Below are 21,873 nucleotides of genomic sequence, written 5' to 3' on the forward strand. Positions count from 1 at the left end.
CTCCTTAGAGGGACGAGGTTGTCTCAATGTTCCTTCTAGGCGATTGGAGGCCGCGTGACTCGGTGGTTCGACGAAAGGAGTCAGCTGCGGAGACAGGCCTGGCGGTGGACGAGAGGGGCCTGTATTGTCGTGGCTTCTCGGTCTGGTAGAAGAGACCGAGTGAGTTAGCGGGGGACCGGCGAGGAAATGCGAAGGGTAAATCGGAAGGATTTGGGGGAATTACGGATTTGCCTCTCGATTGGGAGCAGTGATCGTGAGAAAGGGGTCGGATGGTCCTCTTTAGGATGGTGCGTCTTTCTTTCGTTTCCTTCCCTTGACAGAAAACCAGCAGGGATGCTTTCTCCCGTCATGATCTACAACAGTGGAGTATTTTTCTTTTTTCTTTTGTAAAGACACCGGAAACTACTGGCTTGTGTGTGTGTGTGTATGTGTGTGTGTTTTAAAGGTCTACTTTAAACCCACGAACCCTCAATGCGATTTGTTGTGTGTGAACTCAGCCAATTATGGTTTAGGGTGACTTGTGAGTCCAGTCATTTGTGGTTTGTTGCATAAACAATGGGTAAATCATTCATGACTTACAATTATACATCGAGCCAATTCATGGAGCAAGCCCTTCACCTAGCATCTATCAAGCTTAGTATATGTTGATGGTGAAAAGGTTGCCATGACTGTAGAATTGAAGTTTATCAGTCTTTTGATTCTCTCCTTAACATATATAATGGTGACTGGTTTCTACATCAGTTAGTTAGACTATTATGTGATTGTTTTGGGCTTTAAATAATGTAGGAATCCAGTCACTGTGATTAGCAGTCTATATTTTTTGCCTTATGAACTCATTATTGTAACTTGTACTAATCCAAATACCTAAATGTATTTTTCACTTAAAATAATATGTGAGATACCACCAACTGATGCAGCATTCAAAGTGCATGTTCAGTCTCAAAATTTGGACCTAACAAATGCTGATCTCTGAAAGGGTATATAATGTTATTTGGTTTAATTCACTAGTGGAGCAGCTTGCCTTCAGAAGTTGTAGGTGCTTCATCATTGGTAGAGACTGGACAGTCACTTATCTGAAATGGTACTACAGGATATCCCGCTTGAGCAGTGGGCTGGACTAGAAGATCTCCAAGATCCCCTCCAGCTCTATTCTGATTGATTGGTTTTCTGACAAAAATGCAAATTGCAATCATGTGACCAAAGGGTTTTGCAAACAATCTGTAAATGCAGGCCAAGCACCTGAAGTGTAGTCACATGACTGGGGGGGGGCATAAATAGCTTTTCCAGGTCTGTTGTAACTTGGAATGGTCACCAAGTGACCTGTTGTAAGGTGGCAACTAGCTTTGTAACAGTGAGACCTTCTTCATAGGAAATCTATGATAGTTGGGAGAATGAGCATGGCGAAGTCAGTTAAACACTTCACAAAGGATGTACTTTTGAGTACATAGAAAAATGTTTGCAATGTAATGCACTTATCTACACGTCTCATTAAGTGCATCTGAACTTATTTCTGAATAAATATTCAGTTATTTTACAAAATTAAATAGCCCAATAGCAGAAGGATGCAATGAAGTCCTTTACCAGTCAATGCAGAAATGGAAATAAACCTACTTACATTGCACTGGGTTGCAAATTAAATCCTAAATTATGATGTTTTTAGGATGTTTGTTTCATATATATAAATTTCTGAGGAGGAATAAGACTATTAACTGATATTAGTCGTGAAGGAGCCATGACTAATATGCGCTCAGTCTTTGATTTTTTGCAGTGGAATGTCAGTAATAGAAGCAGAATGTTGTATTTGCTGGATCTTTTTCATGGTCAAGAAAGCCAATTTTTCCATTATTTGAAGAACAGCATTCATTTGAAATCATTTTTCTTCTGAATTTTCTATTGATGTTTTATTCATGTTGAATATATTTCATCTCAAATCTTAGAGTTAGATTGAATAATATATACAAATATAATTCTGCAGTGCTTCCTCTGAAAGAATCAGAGTGCATACTATTTCCATTTTATTTATCACCTTTAACCAGATCTGAGAAATTTCATTTATTGCAACCTGTCTAATAACTTTCCTGTGCCATGCTTGGGTCAGTGACCTCACTTTAGGAAGCTGTTAGTAACACTGGTAGTTTTGTAATTGGAAAAAAAATGCAATACAATTCTTGGATTTTGGAGAAGAGGTACATTAGAAGGCCTTCTTTTTGTAGAATTTAGTTGGAATGACACAAATCATTTTTTCTTTCAGGTACTGATGGAATCACTCTGCATTCTCTAGACAGTGACCTGAGGAATTTATGTTTTAAGACATCCGTGGATTATTTATATATGCCTATGCAGCCTCTGGGCTGTTGCTTCAGGAATGGCTCCCCAGTTCCGCAGTTATGTTTGGGATCCTGCTCTTATCATTTCTCAGATCATGCTCATGCAAGCAATTTATTACAGCAGTCTGGGGCTTTGGTTGGCTCTCGTAGACAGTCTGGTACAGAGCAACCCTTCACTGGACCAGATTTTCAGTTATGAGGTAGGTAATTATGTTTTCAGTATGTCAGAAACAAATTTTGACAAATCAAAGAAGGCAGTAGAAGATTTTTAGGAGGAATACTGAAAGCTAATATTTAACTTCATGGATTACCTCTCATATAATTTACATTTAAATTTAATGTACAGTATGTCAAAAGTTAATTTGCACTGTTTCAAATTACTGCCTTTATTATATCAGTATTAAAATGAGTTTGATTAGTTGTCCAGATGTTGCCTCTTGAACTATAGAGCTGATGTAACATCACTGAAGCCAATAGATCTTAGCTGATTTACAGTTTATTGCAATGGCTATGTTTCTTTGTACCTGTACAGGTTTTGGGATTTGCCACCTCTCCAGGGAGACTTTCCACAATGGCATTTATCCTGAATGCACTCACCTGGTAAGTCAGATTGTTATTCTTCTGACACCCTCAAACCAAGCACCTTTAGAGTGGCGAGCTGCCTCTTGATAAAAACAGAAGCGTTCTGATTATCAGTGCTATAAAACTGAAGGCCAAACTAAAGAAGGCTGGGACTAGGCATTTAATATGATTAGCTAAGTAGCCCAAAATATCTGACTGCCAGGTGACAGAATGAGTTACTGAAGGAATGGCTGAAAGACCAGGCTGGGAACACAGTGTCCAGGAGAAAATTACCTATGTAATTCCTAATAATGGACACTGAGTTGATAATACGTAATGAAATCAGGTTGGTTGAACTGCTCAAATCCTATGGAGAGATCATGAAGAGGAGTCTAGAGAAAAAGTATTGAAGTAGAGCCATTCAGAAAGATGAAGCTGAAGCTGATAAATTATAAGCCAAATAATGGTGATATCTAATGCAAAAAAAAAAAAAATGAAACTAGAATTGTTTAACATGCAATGAAGAAAAGGAAAGAATTTCAAGAGGGAGAATATCCAAGAAAAATGTGCTTAAAAGTTACAATTTTAGAAAGGAAAAACACATAGTTTTAATTACCCAAATTTTCCTTGACTTACAATCATCTCATTTAGTGACATTTGAAATTACAATGCCAATGAAAAAAAGTGACTTAGGACCATTTTTCACATAACCACTGCAGCAACCCCGTGGTCAGCTGATCAGAATTTGGGCACTTGGCAACTGACATATATTTATGATAGTTGCATTGTTCCATTGTCATAGGATCACTATTTGTAACTTTCCCAACTGACTTCTCATAAACAAAGTCAAGGGGGTGAAGCCAGATTTGTTTAATGATAGCATGATTCACTTAAAACTGCAATGATTTGCTTAACAACTGTGGCAAAAAAGATCATAAAATGGGGGGGGAACTCACTTAACAACTGCCTTGCTTAGCAATGGAAATGTTCGGCTTAGTTGTGGTTGTAAGTCAAGGACTACCAGTATATAATTACCCTTCTAGACTTTGGAGGCTGATTAAAAAAAAAGCATACGTATAAAATAGAACAGTTAGGAATTTTTTATATATGAAAATTTCACTTTATTTTGAGCGAACAATTTTTTAAAGGGCCAAAAATTGCTGAAATATAAAAAGAATATAAAATGTTTATCTTTGGAGTCTAAAGTTTCCTTTAATTTCTTTGCTTTCTCACATAGATTGGATAAAGATTTAAATGAAAAGTGCTTCCACGAGATATGTCTTACATAGCTTATATGGAAAATAGAATGATGAAGATGGTGTATCTTAAGGTTTGACATAATTCTTTTCTTTTCTTCTGCAGTGCCATTGGTTTATTGTATTTCATTCGACGAGGAAAGCAATGCTTGGATTTCACAGCCACTGTTCATTTTTTTCACCTGTTGGGCTGCTGGATTTACAATGGATACTTTCCGACAGCTTTGACCTGGTGGCTTGTACATACTGTGTGCACAGCACTCATGGCTGTGATTGGGGAATACCTCTGTATGAGGACAGAACTGAAAGAAATCCCATTAAATTCAGCCCCCAAATCCAGTGTATAGGCCATCAGAGGCACTGTGTTTCTCCATCAGTATCAGCATCTTGGTGCTAGTTTGTGAAATGTGGAAATGCAACTGAAGAAATCCAGAGGGCCTTAAATATATTAGCTGGGAGACTGACATACTTTGATAGGCCAAGATGAATATAGTTTTTACATAACTCATTTTTATTACTATGCAGACATGCCCAATTTGCCAAAGTGACATAGATCAGACTCGAGTGATGGATAAAATGCATAAAAGACATAGGAAGTGGACTAAATTTGAGAAGCAAGCAGTAAGTTGTGATGATTACAGTTTCCCTTCTCTATAGTGTGAACATCAGCTGACTAGTGAACTCCAACAATTGCACAATAGACACTTTGTTCCCTTTTATCCCTCATATATCTGATACTTGTTTTACTTCCACTTTTTGAATTAAAAGATCAAAGAGATCAAACAATGCAGAAAGGCACAGTTCTATTATTCCCTTGGCTGCTCAGATTCCAGAAAGCGTATTAACAGCAAAAGGTGACTGTATTTATTTGACTGAAGAAATTACTATTTTATTTAATAAAGACTTCAACTTTCCATTGAAGCTTTACAGTGTATTGATCAGGCTAGTTTATATTACTAATATGGCAGTAGAAATGAAAACGTTATCAGTCTGGAATACAATTCAGGAAACTGTGGCTTAGACACTTTTAAACTATTGGCTTCAAAAAGGTGAACAAGGATTTAAGCCACTTTTATTTACAATGTGTGGCATAGAGAGGTAACTGCCCCTGATCACATACTCTCAAGACTGGAGATGGTTCAAATGAGCCCTTTTTTTTACTACAATGAATGTTTTATCTTGAAGATTCACTGTTCATAATCAAGGAAACTTGCAAGGTGTTGTGCAGGGCACTACTACTGTCAAGATATGCTTATTTTGCATATAATTTTAATTGTCTTCTTAGAATGGAACTTGAATAAACTCTGTCCTCCAGAGCAAATATTGACTTCCTGTGAAAAGAAAGTGTGTGAAGGGAAGGTTCATTTATAATGCACCAAAAGGTAGCTGTAGTTTTTATTATTTTTTAAAAAATAATAATTACTTTTTTGGATATATCCCAGAGTTTTCCCTTTGTACGTAAATATTTTGGAATGCTAATAATTTGTATCAGTTACAGTTGGGAAGCTAATGTTTGTAATGATTAAGGTGAATAATTTTGGAAAATGAACTTTATAAACCTTCTTTCAAAGCGCTCTTATGGGACCCATTGATAACATATAAAGAAACCCAAAGGTTCTGCCAAAATAGCATGCTCTGTTCCAGATACTTAAGTATAGATTTGGGCAGAGGGAATATCTTTCCTTGCACGATTGTTGTAGTTGGAAAATATAAGTGAATCACCCCGTCTTCATCCAATGTTAACATATTGTACTATATAGTATGCATTGTTGAATTATAGTTGCATTAACATCACTTCTTGCAGAAGGTGGCACTGCAGTGAAAGCCACTGCAATTCCTGTTGCAAACTGTGTATTATGCAATCTTCTCTGCAGTACTTATTTGTATGTTCACATGTGCACTCAAGGCATTTGTTTTCCTTTGGGAGTATCATAATAGCACACCTAATGCAGCAAAGGAGATTTGAAGCCGTTTCAATGAATCTCTGTAGACTTAACAGTGACTAAAGACTGGAATCTAATTAGGCACACAGTGGCAATCTGAGTACTGAGAGTTTTTCTGTTCCCATTATTTGAGATCTATTTAGCAGATGTTAACAGGGATTAGGGTGCGCATTTATTTATGATCAAAGCCTGTGTGTGAAATTAAGGGCTATGTTTAAGGCAAAGCGAAAAAGTAGTTTGGAACTTATTTGACCTTGCCTACTTTTCCATAAATTGACAGCAGTCATAAGCATAATATGGTGCTTGTGATTGGAGATTGGAATGCCAGAGTTGGAAATAATGAGACTGAATTGAATCATAAGGCCAAGGAAACCTAGAAAATTAAGCAAAATGGTGACTTTCTGCTAATAATGATGATAATTAGTTTCTGCTAATCAAATTATTTCTTGATTGCTAACACAAGTCTTCAGATCACCAAAATAATGCCTATGTGTATGGACATCGCCTGATGGACTAAGCAGAAATCAAATCAGTTGTATTATTAATGCAAGGAGGTAGAAGTCTTAGTTATATCAAGAAAGAATGAAGTCAGAGACTGATTGAAGACCACGGACTGCTCATGTACAAGATGTAAGTCAATTTCCATGTGATCTTGAGCATGTATCCATCATTTTCAAGAAGAATATCAAGCATTTCTTCACAATCCTGGCCCTTATTGACAGGCAACCAGAGGAACAATAGAACAAAGTCAAAGAGGCTATTAAAGATGTGAAAAGTTCTTGAACTCAGAAGGAAATTCCATCCTTAAATTACTATAGCAAGGGACACTAATGTACAGATAGCAAAAGTTGTCCTCAAGTTACAACCCTAACTGGAACTGGAGTGTGGTTGTAAATTGTGGTTATAAATTGAGGCATCGACATGACAGGACCCAATTTTTTAATGGTTTTTAAGGTGGTCATTAAATAGATCATGTGTTCATAAGTCTGAATCATGCAGTTATTAAGCAAATCCATTCTCCTGAATGAATGGGTTTGGGGTTGTTTTTTGCTGGAAACTGGCAAAAAAAAATGCCAGAAACAAGTAAAAAAAGTTGCAAATTGTGGTCACATGACTGGGATGCTACAGCTGGTTACAAATGCAAGCTGGTTGCCAAGCACCTAAAACATGGTCATGTGACCATGGGATTTGCAACGTTTTAAGATAGACAGACACCCTTTCTGAAGCCACAGTGACTTTGAACAGTCATTAAACAATTGGTCATAAATCAAAGACTACCTGTAATGATTCAAAGAAGATCAAACAAAAATGGAAGGAGTATATTGAAATTCTGAACAGTATGAATGTTAATATCCAAAATACCTTAGAAGATTTCACCTATTTACATGAATGTCAAATACTAGAAAATCAAGTTAGATCAACACACCAGTAACTATCAAGTCAGAAGGCTACAAGAATTGATGAAATAGCTATGGAAATATAGCAAGCAACAGAAGGAGGATCGGTAGAAGTTCTAATCAACCACGTCATCAAAAAATCTGGAGAACAGCACAGTGACCAATAGATTGGAAGAAATCAGTCTAAATGCCAATACTAAACAAAGCAACTTAACATTAATTGTGACAATCTAAGGTTGCTTTGTATATTCAGTACAAATTAGAAAAGTGGAATTGGAAAGAGAGAGATTATGAGAATATGTTAAAAATAGCTGCAACACATGGCATATCCTACTTCATGTACAGAGTAGAGTTATACAAGAATTCATATGGATTTTAGAAGGTAAGGAATGTACAAGAATGTACTTCAAAAGTTGAATTGAAGTTCCCACGAGCCTCAACCAGAATAGGCAGTTACAAGGAATAGTCAGAGAAGCAATGAACAAGAAGTTCCATTTCTCCACTGCTATTTTACAGCAATAGCCATACTTCATTCAAGTGATCCCCTGAACATCCACCCATCCTGCAATACAGAGATTTTCCTTAGAAAATTGCAAGGATTTTTACTTGTAACTAAATATTTCTTTCCATCTCAGAAATATTTACATGTATACTATACATGCATTTTGCAAATTTCATTGGAAAATCAGGGAGGAGGAAAAATTAGTCAGGAAGGGAGAAAAAGAGGTATCACAGCATTATTCCTTGCATGGGTTTCAGATGTTCTGTCTTAAACTACCTCAGGATTTTGGTCTTTCTTTAGTTCTGAAGTCATATACCAACATAATGTAAATCTCTTGCATAACTAATCATTCTTTCAAATACCTCTATAACAAGTCAATCATCAATCTGTAATCTTGCTTTGGACATTTTGGGGAGCTCATTTCAGGTAGGTAATGAAACCAGCATGTTCTACTGAGAGAATACAGTTATTTTAAAACTTCATGCTACCCTCTTGAGTTCCCCAACATTTTCTTTCATAAAACTGCAAATATAATAATAATAATAATAATAATAATAATAATAAAAAGAATTGAAACAAAGAATAACTGAGCATCTAGAACAGCACAAAAACAACAGAATAAGGCTGCCTGCATTGAAGCTTGTTTCAAAGAAACAGCTAGCACAAGCATTAAAAGATGCAAATACTGCAATAGCAAGTATAAGCACCAATTCACTGCAAGAAACAAACCAACTAATGTACAGCACAGCTGCAGTTATAACTGAATACCTGGGATGCAAAATCAACAAAGAAGAAAAACAAACAAACAGTGCACCACAAAAATGGAAGGTTAGACTAGAAAATAAGATCAGCAAGTTAAGATCACATGCAAGCAAGCTAGAACAGATGAAAGAAAAGAAGCTGAAGAACAAGAAGACCAAAGAATACCTAATCAAGAAATACCACTTAGAAACAAGGAAGATCAAGGAAGCATTGGAAATAATAAAGCAACAAATAACAGCTATAGCCAGGAAAATCAGTAGATATGAAGCTCGAATTGCAAACTATAGGCAAAACCTCCAATTTCAATCCAATCAGAAACGTTTCTACCAATCCATCAATGGAGAAACTGCAAGGAATCAGTCAGTACCTGACAAGGAAGAAACAGTGCAATTCTGGAAGCAGATATGGGATAACCCAAAGAAATACAACAAGGATGCGCTTGGTTAAAAGAGGTGGATGCAAATAAAACAGAAGTTGAAATGAAAGAACTAGTAATAACAACAAAAATGGTAGAAAAAAGAGCAAGAAAAATCAAAAATTGGTCAGCACCAGGTGAAGATGAACTGCATGGGTTTTGGTTGAAACATCTAACTGTTATACACCCACTCATTGCCAAGCAGTTCAACAATATACTACAAGGAGGAGAAATTGAAAAGTGGCTAACAACTGGGAAAACCTACCTAATAATGAAAAACCCAGCAAAAGGGGCAACACCAGGTAACTACAGGCCAATTACCTGCTTACCAACAACTTTCAAATTACTAACTGGTGTGGTAGCTGATGCAGTACAACAGCATCTAGTTGAAAACAATCTCTTTCCACCTGAGCAGAAAGGAAACCGCCCCAATAGCAGAGGAACAAAAGATCAACTCCTAATAGACAAAATGATCTTGGAAAACTGCAAGAGAAGGAAGACCAACCTGAATGTGGCATGGATTGACTACAAAAAGGCATTTGACTCTCTGCCACATGATTGGATAATAAAGTGCCTAGAAATAACAGGAGTCAGTAGAAACATCAGAAAATTTGTGCAAAGATCGATGGCACAATGGAAGACACAGTTGCAGATCAATGGTGAGAAGCTGGGAGAGGTTAATATCAAGAGAGGGATATTTCAAGGAGATTCATTATCACCATTACTATTTGTTATTGCACTGTTTCCTCTGTCAACAATACTGAATAACTCAGGACATGGCTATCAAACATCAAAAACATCTGCTAGACTATCCCACCTCCTCTACATGGATGATCTGAAGCTGTATGGAAAAACATCATCTGAAATAGAATCGCTGCTCAACACTGTCCGTATATATAGCCAAGATATTGTAATGGAGTTTGGCTTGGACAAATGTGCCACACTTACTATCAAACAAGGAAAAATAGTGAAAACTGAAGGAATCAAGATGCCCCACGAAAATAACATTAAGAGTCTGGATGAGGAAGAGTACTACAAATACTTGGGTATCCTTCAAGCTGACAACATCAATCACACTGAAGTCAAGAAAAAGATTAGAGGTGAATACATCAAGAGAGTGAAGAAGATCTTAAAGTCCAAACTCAATGGAGGAAATACCATAAGGGCAATCAACACCTGGGCAATCCCAGTCATTAGGTACACAGCTGGAATAGTGGACTGGACTCAAGCAGAACTAAAAGCAATGGATAGGCAGACCAGAAAAATAATGACAATGAATCATGCCCTTCATCCACGCAGTGACATTGATAGACTTTATCTACCAAGGCAAATAGGTGGGCGTGGAATGCTACAAGTACATCAGATGGTTGAAGAAGAAAAAATGGCTTTGGAAGAATATCTGAAGAACAATGATGAAGATGCACTGAAATTAGTATATCAGGAAGGCTTACTAACTACTGGAGAGACCAAACTGGCCTACAAGAAAGACCAAATGAAGAACAGAATAGAGGCATGGGAAGACAAAGCACTACATGGCCAATACATGAAAAAAATAGCTGGGAAAGCAGATAATAATAAAACCTGGCAATGGCTAAGAGCAGGAAAATTGAAGAAAGAGACCGAGGGACTAATTCTGGCTGCACAAGACCAAGCCTTAAGGACAAATGCATACAAGTCAAAATTGAGAAGACAGCAACAGACAGTAAGTGCCGCCTATGCAAAGAAGCTGAAGAAACAGTGGACCACTGGTAAGCTGTTGCAAGAAGATTGCACAGACTGATACAAGCAGCGGCATGACAAAGTAGCAACAATGGTGCATTGGAAGATCTGCAAAAAATATCATTTGCCTGTAAGCAAAAACTGGTGGGATCATAAAATAGAGAAAGTCATAGAAAATGATAAAATTAAACTGCTCTGGGACTTCAGAATTCAAACAGACAAGCACCTGCAACATAACACCCCAGACTTAACAATTGTCGATAAGAAAGACAAAAAGTCTGGATAGTGGACGTGGCAGTGCCTGGAGATAGCAGAATAGAAGAGAAAGAACTGGAGAAGATAACAAAATACAAAGACCTACAAATAGAAATAGAAAGACTGTGGCAAAAGCAAGCAAGGGTAGTACCAATAGTCAATAGGCTCCTTGGGTGCAATCCCAAAACAACTGGAGCACCACTTGAACACCATTGGCATAGACAAATTCGCTATTAGTCAATTGCAAAAGGCGGCCTTACTAGGAACTGCTTCCATCTTGCGACGATATCTGTAATACCATCAAACATCCACATCTGCCTATCCCAGGTCCTGGGTAAGGACTCGATAGGTAGACAAAATGCCAAATCCAGTCTGAACATCTGGCTGACTGTGCGATGATCCATAATAATAAAAATTTGGAAGGGACCTTGGAGGTCATCGAGTCCAACCCTCTGTTCAGGCAGGAACCCTACACCATTTCAGACAAATGGCTGTCCAGTCTCTTCTTTAAAACTTCCAGTGTTGGAGCATTCACTGTTTCTGGAGGCAGGTTGTTCCATTGGTTAATTGTTCTCACTGTCAGGAAATTTCTCCTTAGTTTTAAGTTGCTTCTTTCCTTGATTAGTTTCCATCCGTTGCTTCTCGTCCTGCCTTCAGGCGCCTTGGAGAATAGCTTGACTCCCTCTTCTTTGTGGCAGCCCCTGAGATATTGGAACACTGCTATCATGTCCCCCCTCGTCCTTCTCTTCGTTAAACTAGACAGACCCAATTCTAGCAACCATTCCTTATAGGTTTTAGCCTCCAGTCCCCTAATCATCTTTGTTGCTCTTCTCTGTATTCTATCTAGAGTCTCAGCATCTTTTTTACATTGCAGTGACCAAAACTGGATGCAGTATTCCAAGTGTGGCCTTACTAAGGCATTGTAAAGTGGTATTAATACTTCACGTGATCTTGATTCTATCCCTCTGTTAATGCAGCCCAGCACTGTGTTGGCTTTTTTGGCAGCTGCAGAACACTGCTGGCTTATATTTAAGTGATTGTCTACTAGGACTCCGAGATCCCTCTCACAGTTACTACTATTGAGCAAGGTACCCCCTATACTATACCTGTACATTTGTTTTTTCTTGCCTAAATGTAGAACCTTAGTTTTTTCACCATTGAATTTCATTTTGTTAGATAGCGCCCAGTGTTCAAGTCTGTCCAGGTCCTCCTGTATCTTAAACCTGTCCTCTGGAGTGTTGGCTATTCCTGCCAGCTTGGTGTCGTCCGCAAATTTGATGAGTTCTCTATCTATCTATCCCCTCGTCCAAATCATTGATGAAGATGTTGAAGAGCACTGGGCCTAGAACAGAGCCCTGGGGCACCCCACTATACACTTCCCTTCATGTAGATGCAGTTCCATTGAGTACCACATGCTGAGTACAGCCGGTCAGCCAGCTATGAATCCATCTGGTGGTGATGTTGTCTAACCCACATTTTTCTATCTTATCGAGTAGTAGGTTGTGATCTACTTTATCAAATGCCTTACTGAAGTCCAAGTAAATTATATCCACAGTATTCCTCTGATCCACTAATTTTGTCACTTTGTCAAAGAATGCAATAAGATTTGTCTGGCATGATCTGTTTTTGACAAACCCATGTTGGCTTTTAGTAATGATTTTGTTTGCCTCTAGGTGTTCGCTGATTTGTTGTTTGATTATCTTTTCCAGGATCTTCCCAGGTATTGAGGTCAGGCTAATAGGTCTGTAGCTTCCTAGATCTATTTTTTTTTCCTTTTTTGAAGATGGGAACTACATCAGTTCTTTTCCAGTCCTCTGGTAGTTCCCCAGTGCTCCAAGATCTTTAAAAAATATAGTTCAGTGGTTCTGAGATCACATCTGCCAGTTCCTTGAGAACCTTGCAGTGTAATCCATCTGGTCCTGGTGATTTGAACTCATCTAGGCTGGACAGGTGTTCATTTATCATTTTCTTGCCTATCTTAACTTGTGTTTCTGTACTGGTTTTTATTAATTACTGTAGTTAAGCCTATATACAAAAAGAAAGTTGCTAAAAAGTTCTTTAGATATAGAAATCAGAACAACAGTTGGAATGAAAGGCTTACCAAAGCAAATCTTGATTAGCAGTCCAAGATACAAAATCTAGTGACACCATTCCATTCGTGCCACAGTTTCATATGCAAGCTGTATTTTAGTAATTTAATTTTGAGATCCTTAAGGCATGCACAACTTTTGATAGTCAAAATTCAGTTGGAACACTTGCCACATTTACAATTGATTTCACTGGAAAAATTAAATATTAGGAAATTCTGTTATCACAATCAAAAATTCACTAAAAAAGAAAAAAAACCAAAATATTTTCTAAATATTAAGGGAAAGAAGCATATGTTCATTTGTACAAAATCACAGAGCTGTTGCCTTCATAAATTGAGCCAAATGAGCATCAGAGCGATGCCTACTAAACAAAGGGTTGGGATCTGGAATGAGTGTAAGTTCTGGTAATTACTGGAGATGCAGAGGTCAAAAAGATTGCCTTCAAATTTGAGTTTTCTAGATTCCTTTTTCAACTTTTGCCAGACAGTCACCATCTCCTTCTGGCACACCCGAAGTGTAGCCATCGCACAATTATGAAATTCATTCCAATATCTGCAAAAGGAAGAGTAAACCATAAATTATTTGCCATCAACAGAAGAGAATATTGTAGCTCGGGGTTGAACTGTGGGGTCCTTGGTGTTCTCTGAGATCCCACGAAGTGGAGAGAGCACTGAGGACTCCGCAGTTCTTTGCCACAAAAGTCACAGATAGACATGGGCCATCTATGAAGAACATAACCTGTCTATCCATCTGCCCATTCACCATCCATCATAATATCTAGTTAATTGGTCCATGCAATTGTGATCTACTTTAGTTCTTTTTTTTAATTAAATGATCTGCTTTAATTCTATCCATTCTGGAAAGCCAACTCTGGGAAGCAAAGAAACCTCATATAATGACTATAATTAATATATACTTCCTCTGTACAGAATCTTTTCCAGTACACAGGAGGATACTGTTCCAAGTATGCAGCAGGATCTCTACAATAATCCTAATGGAGTGAAATGTTAGTGCCTGCCATACAAGACCATACACTCCAGAAAGGTTTATCTAGTCAAGAATGGGAAATTTTCTGATGGGTGGGGGCATTACAGGGAAGTCAAAACAGGCAACTAAATAAATAGAATCCCACAGGTTGATGAAATTGCTATTTTCTGAGGGTTTTTCATTTTTTTAGGTTGAGCATGTTTCCATACCTGTTCAACTAAAGCCTATTTTAGGGCTTCAGTAACTTCAGTAAGATGAAGAGGTAACCCTTCATCTAGGTGTTTTTTAACTTTGGGTGAGTCGACTTAAACTCCCAATCCATCCATCTTAAAGTTGCCAAGTTTAAAAAACTCTGATCTATGTGGATGCAGACCTTCAAAGCCTATTTCTTTTCTCCTCTTGTTTATTTACCAAGATTAGAACTCATGGTCTCCTGGTTTCTAGCCTAGTGCCTTAACCACTACACCAAACTGATATATTTACAATTGTATATTGTGCTTTCATATATTGTGCTTTTATAATGTGCTAAAGCAGCCTTAGTGAAACTGGTATTTTCCAAAAGTATTGTTAAAACTTGCGCACTGAGAGCAAGAAATCGTGTTGGTACCACTTTAAACCACGAATATGGATATTTTTAGACTTTAAGAGAAATTTTTATTTAAACAACCCATCACTATACATTCTTACTATATTCTACATCAATGTAATAGTTTTCTCCATTTATTTTTATTTTATACATTGAAATCCATAATAATAAACCATTATAAAATTGACAAGATAGCTTTTGCCAACTTGCATGAAAAATATTAAGCCATTGAATGATTTCAAATATTAAATTATCCTTTGGAGGGAGCCTCCACCATGTGGTGGTGCCCAGGGCAATTTCTTTTCCCTTAAAAAGTCTCTGTAATCACTCTAAAGAGCCTCTAATTGACTGCCAACTGTCAAGAACTCATTAAATAGAAGAAATGTGGTAGAAGAAATCTTCTGAGACAATAATGAGAGAGATTGGTATAAAACAAGGTAAACTCTGTTTTGATTTTCTATGGTTGTTTCCTCCAAATCCTGCAGCAATGTAGTAGGGGTGGGTAGAGTAAGGGAGAAGCAATCCAGTATGAAAGCAGTTGGATGTTACTTGGTTCCATATTAAAAAAACAAAAAGGAAGGAGGAGTAACTAGTAAGGACTGAAGTGGCAATTTGTCAGAGGACACCAATTCAGAATTCTCTCTTTTCATTCTTTCCCTTTCAACTGGATAATTTCAATTTCCCAATGCCTGGTTTTACAGACTTTATTTGTTTGGAAATCAAACTATGTCACATGTCCTGTCAGTTCTAGATTTTGGGGGTTGTTGCACAATTTAACCCCCCAAAGGCAAATAAACCAAAACAAAACAACCCTAATTTCATTATACATCATTTTACAAAAAAAAATAATTCTAATCATATCTGTCACTTTTTCTTCTTGTAGACAGAGAAATACAGAAGCTTCCTCAGAAAAGGTGCTAGTTTTAGTTGCACAGCAGTACTGTAGAAGGAAGACTAAGATTTTTGTCTTTGTCTGATTCAAGCCTTGTATTATAATAATAGGGATTTCGCTTATCTTGTGCTAAAACCCTTCAGGAACCCTAATTGTTCCTGATGCAGAGGTACTAGGAAGACTTAGAGGTTCAAACAACAGAGTGTTTTTTTCATAAAGAGGAAAAAGAGTTAGAAAAATATAATACGGGAGCAGGAAAATGCCAAAAAGTCTCCCTACCAACCAGCAAATGTGCTGTCTGCTAGGAATCTATGGGACCAGTATAACATGGGTATGGAGGGACAAATTTTTCAGTAAAGTATCCATATATTATTTAATGATTTGCTTATTTCTTTGCCTTAAACCCCATCCTCTAATACTGGCAAATACTCAAAGTGGCTAACCAAATTTATGAAAAACAAGCACAGAACATAAAAAAGTTTTAAACAAATTAAAATTATCCAGGTCATTAATTGTTCATCATTGAACAATTAAGAACCTCGCAAAAAGATCAACATTTTTTTTCTAAATATTGAGAGGTTGGGGCAAATATAACTCCTGAGCAACAGCATCCTATCCACTGGGAGCTACACAAGAGCAGGACTTTTCAGTCAAGAACCAGAAAAATAACCCAATAGGGCATTTTCAAAAGGACTTTTCCTGCACACCAGGTTTCGATAATTGTACCCTAAGTTATATAGGGCTTTAAAAGCCAAGACCAACATCTTAAATCGTGCTTGGCACGTAGTTGGCAATACTGCAGATCTTTCAAACTGGGAACTATGATTCCTCTATCTTGCATCAGCCTAACTATACATTTTACATCAAGCTGTACTCCGCAATAGCTCCATTCTTTTTTTCCGCCTGTGGGAAAAAAAAATATTACATTCCTCATCTTTGCTTTTTCTCAAGGTTGCACATTGTCATATTGTTCATTGTTCATGAGTGTAAATGTGTTCCTTCAGCACTGAATCAAGAACCTCTTTCATTTTCCAATGGTTCTTTAGACAAACTTCATTATCAGTCTATTGGTTTATTTCCTGTTATATTCTGTACCATTGTTTTGCATTTCTTTACATCTTGAATATGCAAACAGGCCTTATATGCCAGCACATATTTAAGTTTGAAGGTTCTTCTGGTAACTGATTTTTCTTTCTTTTCAAAAAAATTGAACTGAAATTTAGAAAACCTTGCTCTATTCTGTGATAGATGAGGGGAAAAACCAAAATCCAAATAGCTTTGGCATTTTTTTTTTTTTTTTTGAATCTGTCAGCCCCTAAAGGTAGAGCAAATTAAGAAATGTATATACATCCGGTCTATTTTTATTTTAAAACTTTAATACTGTAATAGAATCTTGCAAGTCTGAATGTACTTCCCCCTCCCTCACTTTATCTTTGTGTGAGGAGGGGCTTTTCTGAGACATTTTTCTCAAGTTAGTGGCTCTTCCTCCTGTCCTTCTCTATTCCCAATACACAATCTGAAGTAAGTGTATCTAGCTTTCAACATCCCACTTTAGCTGCAGTGGTGGACTCATAAGCATCTTCACTGCCATTGTCTTGTATAAATGACTTTGTATAAATCTCTCCCTATTGTCCTTAACTCCACCTTCCCTATTGAAAAAAAGTACTGGGGATAATAATATTGAATGATGTGGCAGGATTGTTGGGAGAAATAAAATAATACTTTGAAAGTGCTTGTAATATTTGAAAGCACTGTGCAATCTTAACTTCTGTTCCTCTTGGTCACAGAGTCGGCTTCTTTTGCATTATGCTAGCTTAGTTCACACGGCAAAGCTAGCAACGCATGATGCTACAAGAGGTTTTGTTTCCCTGCCAGCTTGTTGCAAAGCCTAATACTGAGTAGGGCTGAGAGGGAGTGACTGGCCCCTGGTCACTCAGCTGGCTTCCACGTCTAAGAAAGGACATGAATCTCTCCAGTCCTAATCCAACATCTTAACCATTACATCAGGCTGGCTCTCTTGAAAGCACTATACGGATAGTCCTCAACTTACAACAGTTCATTTAGTGACCACTTGAAGTTAAAATGGCTTTTAAAAAAGTGACTTATGGTCATTTTTCACACTTTTAACATTTGCAGCATCCCTATGGTCACGTGATCCGAATTGGGATCCTTGGCAACTGATTCGTATTTATGAGGCTTGCAGAGTCCTGGGGTCATGTGATTAGCTTTGGCAACCTTCTGACAAGCAAAGTCAATGGGGAACTCAGATTCACTTAACAACCTTGTTACTAATTTAACAACCGCAGTGATTCCCTTAACAACCGTGGCAAGAAAAGTCATAAAATGGGACAAAATTCACTTAACAAATGTCTCACTTAGCAACAGAAATGTTGGGTTCAAGTCGAGGACAACCTTGCACAGTAATCTGTACCATCATCATCACCACTATCTAGTAGTAGGATTCTTTACATCAGATTCCCTTCTTCTGTCCTCTACCAAATGCTTATTTTTCCTTTATTAATCCCTTCACTTTATTACATGAAAAATGTCTTTGCCTCTTCTATCTGGTCGTTTTGTCAGCTTCTAATCTAGTTTATTGTGGCTTCTGCATTCCCCATCTCAATAGTTCTTCTCACACAGTTTTGGCAGGATGATGCTTCTCCAGAACTTCTGCCTCTTTCCTTGATTGTTTTGTACACTTCCTGGTTTGTCTATAGGTTTGCTCAGTCCAGCGTTTCACCCTTGGAACTTTCAATGATCTGCATCTATCTCTACAATTCCTTTCTTCCTTCCCATTCCCTTGTCTGCTTACAATCAGTTCTCTACTCAGACTTGCTGCGAGCTAAATTTCAAACATCTTGATGCTTTTGCTATTTTACTGCCTTCTTCTTGCACTTGATTAGATTAAAGATAAACAAACAGCTGTGTCTGTATTCTCCTCATTCCTCTGGCTGTGAAGCTGCCCAAGGTGACAAACCAAGCCTGGCAAAGAACAGTGGGCATAACAAAAGACTACCATTATGGTTAATATTGGTAGTTAGAAAGTGCGTAGTTTAGAGTCAAAGAGGATTGCAGACCCAGGAAATACAAGAAGCATCACAAAACAAATGATAAAGCTATATTAATTGAAACTTTGAAGGTTATGGTATTAAAGTGAGTGGAGAAATTATGCAAGCTAAAGAATGAATTCCATCCTAGGACTATAGCCCTAACTCCATACCATTCTCTCCTCATAGTTGTCTTAAATCAAAGAAATGGATACCGGAAAATCTAATCATGTTATATCCAGGATTGAAGGGCACTGATAGGCTGAAAGCTACCACATGAGTTGGTAGCCAATCAAAACTGCTCAGGCTCAAATTGTGTTCATAGAAGCAGGTTTCTTAAAATTCTAGTATGGTACCCCATTCTTTCCTTGAAAGCAAATGCATGTTTCATAGGAGGCAGCAGAACTGGCTTTGACTTTGCTATCTACAAAATGACATTTCAAATTGTGATTAGAATCTAGTTTTGTAACATGTCAGTAACGGACAGCAAGCCCTTCTCAACAGTGAAGGATTCGTTCTCTTGTATTGGTACTAACTTCAAGTAGTCTTTTGCTTTCAATTGATGGTTGTCTTTGATGAAGTGCTTATGATAGCACTTCCTATGATAAAACATGGTAGATCCAAGCCAGTTTCAAAAGAAAGTTCCCTTCCATTTTTGTGGTTCCTATGGCTAAGCAGAAAGATGGAACCATTTTCTGTGGGTAATACAATTTGCTAGCCAACTGATAGACATGAGACCAACAACAGTGCTATGCGAGTGGAAACCTTCACTTTTTCTACTAGTATTTGGAGAATATTCAATGGAAACATTCACAGAGGAGAAAGGGGAAGGGGATATCAGTCAGGTAGGCAGGACAAGAAGCAATGGATGGAAGCTAATCAGTGACAGAACCAATCTTGAATTAAGGAGAAATTTCCTGACAGTTAGAACAATTAATCAGTGGAACAGCCTGCCTCCAGACATTGTGGGTCCTCCAACAATGGAAGTTTTTAAGAAGAGATGGGGTAGCCATTTGTCTGAAATTGTATAGGGTTTCCTGCTTGAGCAGGGGGTTGGACTAGAAGACCTCCAAGGTCCCTTCCAATTTTGTTATTCATTATTCTAAATGGACTAAAGAGACAATTGTATTCAAGATACACATCACGATAGCATATTCCCACAGTACATTTCAGAGGTTTACTGCTCACCCACAAACAACCTGCAATCCTTGCAGCAGACTCTGGTTCACTTCATCTTCTTCAGCTTCTTCTTCATATTTAGCCATGTTTTCTCCTAATTTTAAGATACATCCAGAGAAATCTTGATAAATATTTTCACACTGAGTTTCTGCTGTCAGTAACTTGAGCAAGTATCCTGCAAATGGAAAGGGGATTAGTGTAACATCTAATAGCACACATGTTTTTCCAGGCACATCATCTAAAGACCAAAAGCAATTTCCCTTAAATAAGAAACATAAAATAGATGTGTGCAACACACACACACACACACACACACACAATGGTCATCATATACAAGAGGCAGAACCAAAATTAAGTACTAGATAGAATTCTGCTTCAAACATTTCATTAAGCCATAATGTCATTATCATATCATTTGAAAGTCACAGTGTATGGTTTATTCAAACAAACTATAGCATGGCATAGTAAGAGACAATTTGGTTGACAAGATCAGTGTTAAGGATTTTGACCTGGAATATATGATTTCCAAAGGAGGGACTAAACAATGAGCTGAGCCAGTATTATCTCTTGTAAACTGCCCTTGTTTTTACAAGGCTATTTAAAACGTAAAATGGGGGGGGGGAGATGAGTTTGGTATTTAAAAAAAAAAAACCAGCCATAAAGAATAGGATGAATCAGTACATGAACTGAAAAGTAAACTTGCTTCATTTTGAATTTGGTGCCCCCGCTTTTGAAAAGTCTCACCAATTTACCTGAATTCTTAAAGTGTTCCTTGGAAAGTTTTCCTTGGAAATGAGGCAATGAATTTAAACAAGTTTGCAGTTAGAAGTTGTCCATCACTAACACTATCCTGGGCTCTTCTATCATCTTATCAATTTCGGGAAGTTAGCAGAGGAACGTTTCCCGTAATCTTCTAGCGATGCAGAGAAAGATGAATAACCTCAATTCTTGCTAGAAAAAAAGTTCCCTTTATCCTTTCGCCCCAACCATGCCCCCACCCAGAGGATGCCGTTCCCGCTGGACCGGCGTCCGCGATCGGGACAAGATTTGGGCTTACCCAGCGTGATGAGTAGCAGCGCCGTGCCCGGTCGGAGTGCCATTATCGCCGCTGTGGCTGCCTTGTTTAGGGGCTCCGAGTAAAGTGGGTCGCCGCCACCGGCAGCCCGCCCATTCCTCTTCCCCGGGGAGGAGACGAGGGGCTTCTCGACCTCCCGACGAGAAAGACAAGGCGGGAATTGACCCTGGCCAAGCTCCGCCGGCGCTTCCACCCCGCGGGGAAAGATACCGCGATTCCCCCCTCGGTGCGCGCTTGCTCTGCTTCTGCTCTCGCTCCGGAGGGCCGGGCTCTCTGGCGCTGAGGGCAGGGCAGACCTTGCCCAGGTGCTTTGCGGAACGGCCAGGCGAGAGAGGCACGGAGGAGGAGGAGGAGGAGGTCGCTGGACGAGGGAGGCAGGGAGGCAAGAAGAGGGACAGGGCAGCACAAGCCCCCTTCCGAGCAAATGGAACCGAATCCATTCCGATCAGCTCCAGCCATGTGATCTTAGCCCCAAGTCCCGGCGCAGGTTCCAAAAAAAGGATTGGGATCTGGAGTAGTCACATCAACTACTGCGACATCCATTAGATCCAGCCGATCCTCAGGGGTGATGGGAATTGCAGGCAGTCTTCCACTTAGGACCACAAGCGAGCCCAACATTTCTCTTGCTAAGTGAAACGTTTGTTAAGTGAATTTTGCCCCATTTTTCAACCATCTTTTGCCAACGTTGTTAAGTTGAATCACTGCAGTCGTTTAAGTTAGTATCATGATCGTTAAGTGAATCTGACTCTCCCACTGACTTTGCCTATCGATCGCATGATCACGAGACACTGCAACCGTCATAAATAGGAACCACTTGGCAGGCATCTGAATTTTGATCATGTGATCATGGAGATGCTGCAACAGTTGTAAGTGTGAAAAA

At 38.4% G+C, this 21,873-nt stretch overlaps 2 protein-coding genes across 8 annotated transcripts in view; one reads left to right on the forward strand and one right to left on the reverse strand.

The window, feature by feature from the left end:
* Positions 1-5: 5 nt before the first annotated feature.
* Positions 6-21,873, forward strand: part of SYS1 (SYS1 golgi trafficking protein) — a 32,975-nt gene continuing 11,107 nt past the window's right edge. For 2 of the 7 annotated variants that reach the window (XR_005557679.1, XR_005557678.1), the window contains exons 1-4: positions 6-287; positions 2,252-2,527; positions 2,860-2,927; positions 4,126-4,218. Coding sequence is in view for 5 of the 7 variants with exons in the window: in XM_039351329.1 (XP_039207263.1) it covers positions 2,366-2,527; positions 2,860-2,927; positions 4,251-4,491 (471 nt within the window). In the remaining 2 variants the exon portion in view is untranslated. The other 5 variants (XM_039351331.1, XM_039351329.1, XM_039351327.1 and 2 more) reach the window with 5 other exon arrangements.
* On the reverse strand, positions 13,020-21,778 carry LOC120311627 (neuritin-like). Its single transcript, XM_039351332.1, has 3 exons — positions 20,976-21,778; positions 19,928-20,093; positions 13,020-13,779 (listed from the first exon to the last, which is right to left on the reverse strand). The coding sequence occupies exons 1-3, from the start codon at positions 21,016-21,018 to the stop codon at positions 13,554-13,556; spliced, it is 435 nt and encodes a 144-aa protein (XP_039207266.1). The 5' UTR covers positions 21,019-21,778; the 3' UTR covers positions 13,020-13,553.

This window comes from Crotalus tigris, unplaced genomic scaffold (genome assembly GCF_016545835.1).
Source record: "Crotalus tigris isolate CLP2741 ecotype Arizona unplaced genomic scaffold, ASM1654583v1 scf7180000018371.15429387391:27106975, whole genome shotgun sequence".
NCBI lineage: Eukaryota > Metazoa > Chordata > Lepidosauria > Squamata > Viperidae > Crotalus > Crotalus tigris.